This window comes from Hydra viridissima, unplaced genomic scaffold (assembly GCF_058129835.1).
Source record: "Hydra viridissima isolate aposymbiotic clone 2 unplaced genomic scaffold, HvirCarnegie_v1 scaffold_1, whole genome shotgun sequence".
NCBI classification, from domain to species: Eukaryota; Metazoa; Cnidaria; class Hydrozoa; order Anthoathecata; family Hydridae; genus Hydra; species Hydra viridissima.
This window is the reverse complement of record NW_028324300.1, coordinates 27,923,124-27,934,596: the sequence shown is the minus strand read 5'-3', so window position 1 is coordinate 27,934,596 and position 11,473 is coordinate 27,923,124. Positions and strand designations below refer to the sequence as shown.

The 11,473-nt window shown below is 31.2% G+C and overlaps 1 protein-coding gene and 1 pseudogene across 1 annotated transcript; one reads left to right on the top strand and one right to left on the bottom strand.

Annotated features, from left to right (window-relative positions):
• Window positions 1–837, bottom strand: LOC149894280 (uncharacterized; annotated as a pseudogene).
• A 4,884-nt stretch (window positions 838–5,721) lies between these two features.
• Window positions 5,722–8,975, top strand: LOC149894279 (uncharacterized). Its single transcript, XM_090069405.1, has 2 exons — window positions 5,722–6,219; window positions 6,426–8,975. The coding sequence occupies exons 1-2, from the start codon at window positions 5,955–5,957 to the stop codon at window positions 8,726–8,728; spliced, it is 2,568 nt and encodes an 855-aa protein (XP_089925531.1). The 5' UTR covers window positions 5,722–5,954; the 3' UTR covers window positions 8,729–8,975.
• Window positions 8,976–11,473: the final 2,498 nt, after the last annotated feature.

Genomic DNA, 11,473 nt, shown 5'->3' with positions numbered 1-11,473 from the left:
TCAATCAATAGGTACTACTCCACAACAAAGGTTACATAAAGCAGAGCAAACAGTTAAAATCTTATTTAGTTTACATATTCCATCACCTGTTCGACTGTTTAGTTTATTAGGAAGTACTCCTTGCGAAATTTTGTATTTATTTCTTAAGAGCCAAATTAAACGTTCAACGTGTATTCGCCCAATTAAATGCTCGACGTATTCGTATACGGGCAATCTCTTGTGTCCAATCAACTTCTATTTGAGACAACTGAGACTTTCTTCGTGTAAAAGCAGGAAGTTTTAATTCTGCACAATATAAACCAACAGAATCTGCAATGGTAAAACCTCTGTCTGCTAACACCTGATCACCAATAAGTAAATTATTTAATATTCCAGAATTTTCTGTAATATAAACGTCAGATACTCTTCCGCCCCAAGCTTCTGAAACAAATGATATTGAGCCTTGTGGAGTAATGTTAATTAAAACTTTAACAGTATTATGGTGTTTATATTTAGAAAAATTTTGAGCTCTAGCTGTCAGATCTTTTGGTTTTTACAATAAAAATCTCAAAGCCGTCAATAATCACAACACATTTAGGAAAAAATTCTCGAAAACAAGTTGGCATTGTTCTCCTTAAGATATCTCTCTCTGGCCACTTTATCAAAAAGGTTAGTCTGCGTGCCATTACAAGAAGCCATTTTTCAAAGATTCGTGATACGGTTGGTTGACTTATCCCAAATCTGTACGCTATATCTTGTTCCAGCAAATTTAGACGCAGTTTCATTAAAACAATACAAAATTCTTGTAACTTTGTAATAGTTGAAGCATTATTAGCTGGCACATAGTTTTCAATTAAGTTAAAAACGTGTTTAAAAACATGTATATCAGGAAGACCTGTATAAAGTTGAACTTTTTTTTTGTCTTTTATTAGTTAAGAAGTAGCCTCATCAATTTGATTTTTCAATTTTTTGTTTTTCTTGACGAGTGCAGTATTTATATTTTTTAGTTTTTGTATAATATATTTAGATTTTATCAAAAAATTCTGTCTTGTTATTCCTAAAACGGTTTGAGACACTTATTTGTTATCTTCGTTTTGATGATTGAAGAACTCGAAACCAAAGAAAAGAAAACGACCGCCTTGCCCCAGTTCGAATAATTTTTGAAACATTTGTGAATAATTGTCAGAAAAGTTTTAGTCCATGAGAAAATCTTACTTTTGATGATGATGCTTCCGGGATTTCGAGGTAGATGTCAGTTTCGGCAATACATACCCTCAAAACCAAACAAATACGGTATAAAACTTTATAGCCTAGTTGATCCCAGGATGTTTTATACTGTCAAATTGGAAATTCATGCTGGGCAACAACCACAAGGCCCTTTTTGTTTTAGCAACAAACCAAATGATGTAGTGATGAGAATGGCTAAACCTTTATTTGGATCTGATCGGAATATAACAGCGGATAACTGGTTTACTAGCTTTGATCTCATAGATAATATAAAAACTAAGAAGCTTTCATATGTCGGCACTGTCAGAAAAAACAAAACACAGCTACCAATTGCATTTATAAATGTCAAAGGTAGAAAAGCAAACACAAGGATGTTTGGTTTTAATAATGATAAAATTTTGGTCTCCTAACGGGTGGCCCAAGATAAATGGCATAGGTAGTATTTTTATTATAACTTTGTTATTTTTTAAGCTAGAAAAGTGAATTTTTTTTAAAAGATTTATAATTAAATTCTCTACAAAATGACATGATTTATTTAATGTAAATAGTCTCCATTATTTTTTGACATACGATGTAAGCGATTGGTCCAACTAGTACAACTTTCTAAAGCTACATTTACTCTAATGTTTTTTACAGCTCGTTTAAGTTCTTGAAATAATGTTAATTTTGATTTAATTTTATTCCATTTCATTTGGTGAACGAGTTCATCCCATATTGAGTAATCTAAAGGATTGAGATCGAAGGAATTTGGAGGCCAGTGGTTTTTGTCAATAAAAGCAGGAAAATTATCATGACACCATTGTTGAGTTAAATGATGCGTATGTGAGGTTGCTCCATCTTGTTGAAATGTCCAATCATCACCAAACATCTTGTTTCCATATTTCAAGACCACTGGCAACACTTTTTTTATATACCAGTCATGATTTACTGTATCTTTGTCCAAAATAACCAGTGGTGTTACACCTTTTGAACAAGCTCCCAACCAAACCATTACCTTTTGAGGGAATTTTTGTTTCTGTTTAATACCACCATCTTCATCAGCTTCATTACGATTAGTGGACCATATGCAATCATTGTACATACTTTTTAAATAAAAAATTTTTTCATCTGAAAAAATTTTCAGTGTTTGTTTTTTTCGAAAATGGTTTCTTATCCTAATTTGCAAATTTAGTTCTCTTGACTCTTTGACCATTTGTAAGCAGTGGTTCAACTCTGTGTTTGTATGTCTGCAAATTGAGATCCTTTTAAAGTATTCTTTGAGCACTGGTTCTGGAGATATTAAGTTCATTAGCTAATTTTCGAGATGAAATCCTCTTTTTACGTTTCAGACAACTTCTGATTTTTTGAATGTTTACATTTGTTTGAACTGATCTTGGACCACCTGATGGACATTTCAACTCGATAGAGCCTGTCTCTCTTATCATTTGACACCACTGATTTATTGTACAAAACCCAATGGCACCCTTAATATCAGCAAATATTTTTGATGGACCATCACCATTTTGGTATTTAGAAAGTAAAAACTTTTGCAAATCTTTAGATTTCATTATCTACAAATAAAATTAAAAACCATAAAACAAACCCATCAAGACAGATTTATAGAGAACTTAATAACAAATCTTTTAAAAAAAAATTCACTATTCTAGCTAAAAAAATAACAAAGTTATAATAAAAATACTACCTATGCCATTTATCTTGGGCTACCCGTTACATCCCGCGCAGAAGAAAGAATGTCATTCTAATTTCAAGTTTGCACGATGATGATGCCATTGATCTTCAATCTGGAGAGCAAATGAAACCGGAAATAATCACTTTTTACAATCAAACTAAGTGTGAAGTTAATGTAGCAGATCAAATGTGCGCTTCTTATAACATGAGCCGAAACACCAGACGTTGGCCTATGGTAATTTTCTATACAATTCTAAATATTGCTGGGATCAATTCGCAAGTAATTTACGTTGGGAATAACCTCGAAAAAAAACAAAGATTATTTCTAAAAGAGTTGTCACATGAATTGGTAATTGGTACACCTACAGAGAAGTAGCATGAATATCGTTGGAATACCTTTTAGTCTACGTATTAGGATGCAAAGATTCCATCCAAGAATTGATCAAGAAAAATCAAAACCTCCTACAACTTCAAAAAGACGTAGATGTGTCACGTGTACTTTAGAAACGGGTGTAAGAAGGTTATCTCAATACGAATGTCGAAAATGCTACCAATCACTTTGCATGAGTCATCAGGTTTTAGTCTGTCAACCATGCTTTTCTTTATACGAATGCATCAATTTAAGTGAACATGAAATATCCAATTCAGAATAAATATGATTGAAGTACATTCATGTGACTTACAAATGGAATATTTTGAAAAGTCTTGATGTTTAGTATTATTTATGTATATGGTTATTTTGAAACTAAATTTTTTTTTGTTTAATTACTTAAATTGTAATATTACTCAGTATTTTATCAGAAGACTGGCTTTTTTCATAAAAAATTTAATATTATTTTTATATACATCTTTATAAAGGTTAGTGATTACTTAGTATAGTTTATGTTAATATGAGTTGTTAGATACAACAACTTTTAACTCTGTGCCTAATACGCACATTGCGCCCGATTTCACATGTTTCAATATTGCGCCCGACGGAGGGTTAAATTTTGTATATCTTTTACGGGAACTAGTACATCAATACAGCCCCCGCCCCCCTCTAGAACTTAAAAGTAATACTTCTCTTTGCACCAACCCAACTAATTTAATCCTTAACTTAAATAAAAGAGGAAAAGGAATGTCGAGACCAATTGAAAACAAAGTGCTTTTTTTTGGAAAAAAAAAATTGATTAACTTTGTTTTAAAGATTTAATTGGGGACTTAATTTTGCAAACACAATAAAATCCTCTTCACATGCATAAGTTAGCAGAGATAAAGCAATCGAGGTCGATGTGTTTCGAAGTCAACGACGAAGCTTCGACGTCGCAAAAAGTTGTGTGTGAACGTATTTCAAAATCTTGAAAAGTTGTACAAATTCGAAGGTGGCGTGTCTTAAAATTGTTTAAGATTTCTCCCTTTTTATATAGTTTTACAACCGCACCATTTTGACACATTTAATAAATTAACAATTACATACATTAACGTTAACACCTTCACACATGCCAACAGCATTCTGAAGACGTTATTCACGACACCCTCCCCCGATCAAAGCTGAGACTTCGGCTTTAATCAACTATCTTCCATCTGGTCTTCCACGATGCAATTGATCTTTTGTCTTGCATCAAATTTCGCCAGTCTCGTTTCTCTTTTCAAAGTATCCTCTTCAGCTCTGGTTTCCCAATTCTCGTCCAATTCGGTCATTTTTTACGATACCGATACTGATACAGAATTGGTTACGGTTTTGGAAGGACGGATTTATCCAATACCAACTCCGAAGTATCGCTGATGGTAGTATCGTATATACGAGACTTCCGAGACTCTAATGCTTATATTTAGCATCTTGGAATTGTCTTTGGGTGTAGTGCTATTCATGGTAAGGTCAACAATTTGCTTATTTTTACTACTCATCTATGTTTTTTGTCAGTTTTTTTGCGTTTACTTTGATTTTCAATGATTTTTACCTCAACCATAACAAACTACGTGCGTAAAAATAACAACGGACCATTTATTTTGACTAATAAAATTTGTTCTAGCTAATTCAAGAGTAATTCCATGTAAAAGTGGGACAAAAAATTGAAATTTTTCAGTCAACCTCTCAGATTTTTTTAAAATTTTAACCAGTGGTACCTATTAATGAAACATGAAAAAATGCAAAATTTTAACTCCCAAATCCAAACGGTTCAAAAGTTATGACATTTTGAAATTCAGCCTAAAACGTTCATTTTTTTACGAAGTCTGCCATTATGGATTTTGTAGTTGTACTTTTAATTGAATAATTTAAGATCTAGTGGAAGAATGTGGCTAAAAAATGGTACATGACCATTTTTGAGGGTGCTGAATTCAAAAATGTAGATAAAATAGAGAAGCTTAAATTTTTTGATAGTTTTTTTTTTATTTTAAAATGACCAGTCAAATTTTTTGTTTTGTTACCATGGGTTGCGCTTTCATTAATTCCCGGAGTTGCCCAAGTCTCATGAATTCGATTTTTTTTTCAAATGAATTAGGTGATCCTAGGCTATCTTTATAAAAAAGATGGTTTTGGTTTCTTAAAGTATAATAAAGATATGTCATTTTGAAATTTAGACAAAAAATTTTTTTATTTGGCCGCTATTCTCTATTATAGATTTTATAGCGATACTTTTTGTGTGAATAATTTAAGTTCTAGTACAGAAATATGACTGAAAATTGGTACCTGACCATTTTTAAAGACGTTGAATACAAAGATGAAGAGAAATTAACCCAATTCCTAATATTTTGGAACAATTTTTGAATTTTAAAATGGTATAATATTACTTAACCATAAAACGGGGTAATATTTTCACAAACTGCCTGACTCTCGTGAGTTCAATTGTGGTGTGTAAAAACAGTTTATTAAGGTTGGTTTTGATATATAAATAAAGTTTTGTGATGTGAGTTATAAAGAAAAATATAGTTTTGCAACGCCTTCTGTGATATATAAATATAGTTTTGGGACGTCAGTTATGTCGTCTAAATATAGTTTTGAAACAACAGTTAACAATAACAAATTTCAATAAAAAAAATTATTTTAATTTTAGATTAAATAATTATTAAATCTTGTTTGGTAATTCAGTTTCTTAGTCATGGCAAACAGCCAACAGTGCTCCATTGGAATCAACCTAGAAAGTGAATGTCATCTCACAACATATACATCGTTGCTGGGTATTGAACCTTTTGAAGATATTCCTGAATATGAAAGAGAAATATTAATGTGGAGGACTGGGCTCTCAATAATAAATGTCAAACCAACAACTTGTCTCCATCATAAACATGTTTATTTGAACCGTTATACAACTAAATTAACACGGTGCTGCAATCCATTTAATACGCATAACAAAGTAATAAAAGGTATTTACAGTAATCATAACTTTTAGTTTTTTGAAAATGTTGTGAGTTACAATAATGAAATTATTGGCAGCCAAATTCTATTTTAGCTATATTTTAACTTTTAGCTGACTTCTGAAAGTGCACTATTAAACTCCTTGCAACTTTAAACTTTTTAAGGTTTTATTAAAATTTTTATACATATTAAAAGAGCTCTTCCCTTTTTTTAGGTAGTCTTCGTGAAATCAACTTGGATACAGCAAAATACCTATGCAGTAAAGGCAAATTCGTAGTTCCAGGTGAAAAACTTTGTCCACAATGCAGACATAAATTAGCATCAAGTGAAGAATCAGAAGAGAACAAGTTGGAGATAAAATTAACTGAAGATAATATGGAAAAAGAAATTATAATGGAATCAACAAGATCATTACTCAACAGTACTTTATGCGAACTTGAAGTGTCTCCTCTAAAAGTTCATTTTCCCAAAACCTCTAACAAGCCTTCAATTGGAAAGAGAAAGATAAAGCAAGTTGAAGAAGCAGTTATTAAGAAGCTTGCAACTGCTCTGGATGTAACCGAATCCGATCTTGTTGCACCAAAAAATGAAGTTCTAAAGGAAATTCAAACCAAAGCTGGCGATCTAGACTTCCTTGTAGAATGCATGAAAGAAAAACTTAAGGTTTCTAACAGAAGGCAGCAACTTCAAATTTTGACATTAACCCCAAAATCTTGGTCTATCAGAAAAGCAGCAAAAGAGTTTTCAGTTTCAAAACACAAAATTCAAAATGCAATGTTTTTACGCGACCAAAAAGGCTTCATAGCATACCCTGATGTGGTTGAACGGCATCGAATCAGTAAAGATGTTATAGAACTTGTAAAGCTTTTTTATTGTGACGATGAGTATTCAAGGCAAATGCCAGGTAAAAAAGACTGTGTAAGTGTTGGGGAAAAAAAATACATGTCAAAAAAATTGATTTTGTGTAACTTAAAGGAGCTCTATGTGGCATATAAGACAAAGTACCCAGGCCATAAAATTGGTTTTTCTAAATTTTGCAGTCTTCGGCCTAAATGGTGCATCCTTGCTGGTCCAAAAGGTACACATTCTGTTTGTGTGTGTACAATACACCAAAATGTTAAATTAATGTTGAGTGCTATAGGCCTTGAAACATCTTACCATGAAATCATTGAAAAGATTGTCTGCAGCAGAAAATCTAAAGTTTGCATGGTTCACCGATGCAATAGTTGTCCTGGCATACAAGCTGCCCAAAATTATTTCCAGCAGTATCTCACACAAAATGATGATCCAAAAGAGCAATATGACAGTGATGAAAATGAACAGTCAGTGGATTTCAAACATTGGACAACAACAGATAGAACTGAACTATTAACAATAAAACGTCCATTAAATGAATTCATAGAGCTCCTGTGTGAAAAACTTGATAATATTACTTCTCATTCATTTATAGCAAAATCACAATCTAGCTATCTAAAGCATCTCAAAGAAACAATTTGTATTGATGAGGCTATTGTACTGGCAGATTTTGCAGAGAATTACACTTTTGTAGTACAAGACGAGATACAGAGTTACCATTGGAGTAAGAGTCAATGTTCCCTTCATCCAGTTGTCATCTACTACAAGAAAGTGAACTTGGAAATATCTTCTTTTTGTGTAATTTCAGATGATTTGAACCATGATGTTGGATTTATCAATGAAGTTATGCATAAAACCATTAATCATATAAAAACTCATATTTGTCCCACCATTACAAAAATTCCTTATTTTTCTGATGGCTGTGCAGGGCAGTATAAGAACTGCAAACATTTTTACAATTCATGTCACCACGCTCAAGATTTTTCTGTTTGTTGCATCTGGAATTTCTTTGCAACAAGCCATGGCAAATCTCCATGCGATGGAATAGGTGGCACTGTTAAAAGGCTTGTTGCAACAGCTAGCTTGCAGAGTCCAACCACAGGTCTTATACTGTCTTCTCAAGCAATGTTTGAATACTGTGAAAAGTCAATCAGTGGGATAACGTTTGTGTACTTCACTGCTGAAGAAATGGAGCTAGTAAGAAACAAACTTACTCAGAGACTTTTAATAGCAATCACTATTCCTGGGACAAGAAGTTTCCATCAATTTATACCATCTTCTCATTCAATAATAAAAATGAAAAGGGTATCCGATGATGATGATTTTGCTCTTACATTTGACTTCCTCAAAAAACAAAAATATGAAATTATTAAAATTGACAATGTTATGATGTCACAATACCTATTTTGCAAATACGACGATTTTTACTGGCTTGGTATAGTTTCTGAAGTTGATAAAGAGAATGATGATTTTATGGTAAAGTTTATGCATCCACATTATCCAAGTCGGTCGTACTACTGGCCAAAGCGGGATGATAATTGCTGGGTGCCAAGAATGAATGTAATTTCTCTTGTTAAAACACCTTCAGCATCTTCTGGGCGTCAGTACCATATCTCAAAAGAAGATGAAACTCTATTTGAACAAGTTTTATCTTTTCAGTGAAAGTTGATTAATATTTTACTTTCATTACTTAAATGATATAAACTTCAATTTTAGTAATATTTGGTTATTCCTTTTCATTTTTATTTTTGAGCTTTTTTCAATAAAGCAGGTTTTTAATATTTTTCAAAAAAGTTTGCATTTTAGTTTCTTATTTTTTAACACAACATTTGAACATGTAACCTGAAATTTTAGCATGCAACCAATATTTTGAAATAATACCTAGTTATCAAAATAATAAAAAAAGAAATCATTTTTTCAATTTGCTGCATAGTAAATTATATTTTCATGTATACTTTTGAAAATATTGATCATAAATATGCAAGTTATGCCAAGCAATAGAATTTTTTATTTTCTGTCAGAGACCTAAACTTTTCAAAAACATCTTATTTCACAATGAGAGTAAGGCAACTCCAGAAATAAGTGAAATGCAAATTAAGGTCACAAGAAAAAAAAAGGACTGTTGACATTTTAAAATTCAAAAATTGTTCCAAAATATTAGGAATTGGGTTAATTTCTCTTCATCTTTGTATTCAACGTCTTTAAAAATGGTCAGGTACCAATTTTCAGTCATATTTCTGTACTAGAACTTAAATTATTCACACAAAAAGTATCGCTATAAAATCTATAATAGAGAATAGCGGCCAAATAAAAAAATTTTTTGTCTAAATTTCAAAATGACATATCTTTATTATACTTTAAGAAACCAAAACCATCTTTTTTATAAAGATAGCCTAGGATCACCTAATTCATTTGAAAAAAAAATCGAATTCATGAGACTTGGGCAACTCCGGGAATTAATGAAAGCGCAACCCATGGTAACAAAACAAAAAATTTGACTGGTCATTTTAAAATAAAAAAAAAACTATCAAAAAATTTAAGCTTCTCTATTTTATCTACATTTTTGAATTCAGCACCCTCAAAAATGGTCATGTACCATTTTTTAGCCACATTCTTCCACTAGATCTTAAATTATTCAATTAAAAGTACAACTACAAAATCCATAATGGCAGACTTCGTAAAAAAATGAACGTTTTAGGCTGAATTTCAAAATGTCATAACTTTTGAACCGTTTGGATTTGGGAGTTAAAATTTTGCATTTTTTCATGTTTCATTAATAGGTACCACTGGTTAAAATTTAAAGAAAATCCAAGAGGTGACCGAAATGACTGTCCCACTTTTACATGGAATTACCCTCAAACTTAGAATTTTTGCTAGCTAATTCAAACTTATTATAGAGTTTGTGCTAGCTTACTAGATTTATTGCTCACAGCTAAAACAAATTGTAACAACTAAAAAAAATCTGCAAGTCTTTTTATCCAAAGTTATTTGAGTTATGATATTAATACGAACATGTTTTTCACATGTTATATACAGTTGTAGGTCTTCTGCAAGTTCCCTTCATTTTTATTGTCTCTCTCTTTTCTTTTTTTTTTACTAGGATTTATTATTTTATCGATTTTGTTTACTTATTTTGTTTTGGTTATGTTTTGTTTACACAACAAATGATAATAATTTAAGCACCATAAAACCGTTTCAGTAAAGAGAAAATGTAAAATACAAGAAAAACCATTGAAACTGAAACAAATTAAGATTTCAAGGTTCTCTGTCAAAACGTCTTTTATTAGAAAACATTTTTCAGAACAACAGACGTTGTTAATTCATTTAAATCAATCATAAAAATAAAAAGTAAATGTTCTTCAAAAAGTATTTAAACAAGGTTCAAAGCTGCTTGACCAATACATCATAAAAAAATCGACAAAAGTTTAAATTTGTTATTAAAGGTGGAAAATATTTATGTTAAAGATATTTTTTAAGAATGAAAAACATCACCAAAAAATTTGATAAAAAAAGCAGTAAAAACAACTTAAAGAACAAATGAAACTTAAATCTCAAAATAATTACAAAACATTTATAAATTAAAACACAAGTGAATAAATAGAATAATAAACATTTACTGAATAATCATTTCAAGATTTTTCCGAAACTGAGTTTTTTCCTTAAGTTTATGCTTATTCCCAGCACCTCAACACACTTTTCTTGAACTTGTTTACTGTTTGCTAAATTCAGAATGAAACAACATTTAAAAAAATGGTCAGTAGATATTTTTTCATAAAAAGCTATTATTAGAGTTAGGGTTAATTAGCTTTCCTTGACCATAATATTGAACGTCTTCAATCGCTGACTATGCAAGGCAATTTAGTGCACTTTTTTGATTACCTCTTAAAATTTACACAAACTACGGAGTTTAATCTGCGTCAGAGAAAGAAGAATAGGTGATCCATTTCAAAAGTAATATTCTTAGTTACTAAGTTAAACGAATCCTGGAATTTTTGTATATTTTATGAGGTGCAATGGTAGAAACCGTGCAATCGTAGAAACCGTAGCAAGATGATGAGATTATAAAGTTTTCGAAATAAAACTGATTACAAAATTATGCTTATAAAATTTAAGAAATTTTCTCTCAAAAAATAAAGTGCACAAGGCAGTTATCTACATCATCACAAAATACTTCAAAAAATTGCTTTTATTTTATGACTTTTTGCCAGGTTTTTGGAGTATACTACCCCACCTCCCGCCCCCGTCCGTGCGTCGTAGAAAATATTACCAAAAAAAAACAAAAACATAAACGGCTGACATTCAAAGAGAAACTCGACACAGCCGCTTTTATGCTACTTTAAGAAAAGTATTCAAATTAAGAGGGCCGAGGGAAAATATAGTTTTTAAAGATTATATGAAACTTTGTTT

Excerpts from the sequence above, each read along its gene's own strand:
- LOC149894279 (XM_090069405.1), top strand. The coding sequence starts at position 5,955 with ATGGCAAACAGCCAACAGTGCTCCATTGGAATCAACCTAGAAAGTGAA. Across the intron at positions 6,220-6,425 it reads GCATAACAAAGTAATAAAAG|GTAGTCTTCGTGAAATCAAC; the intron begins GTATTTACAGTA and ends CCCTTTTTTTAG.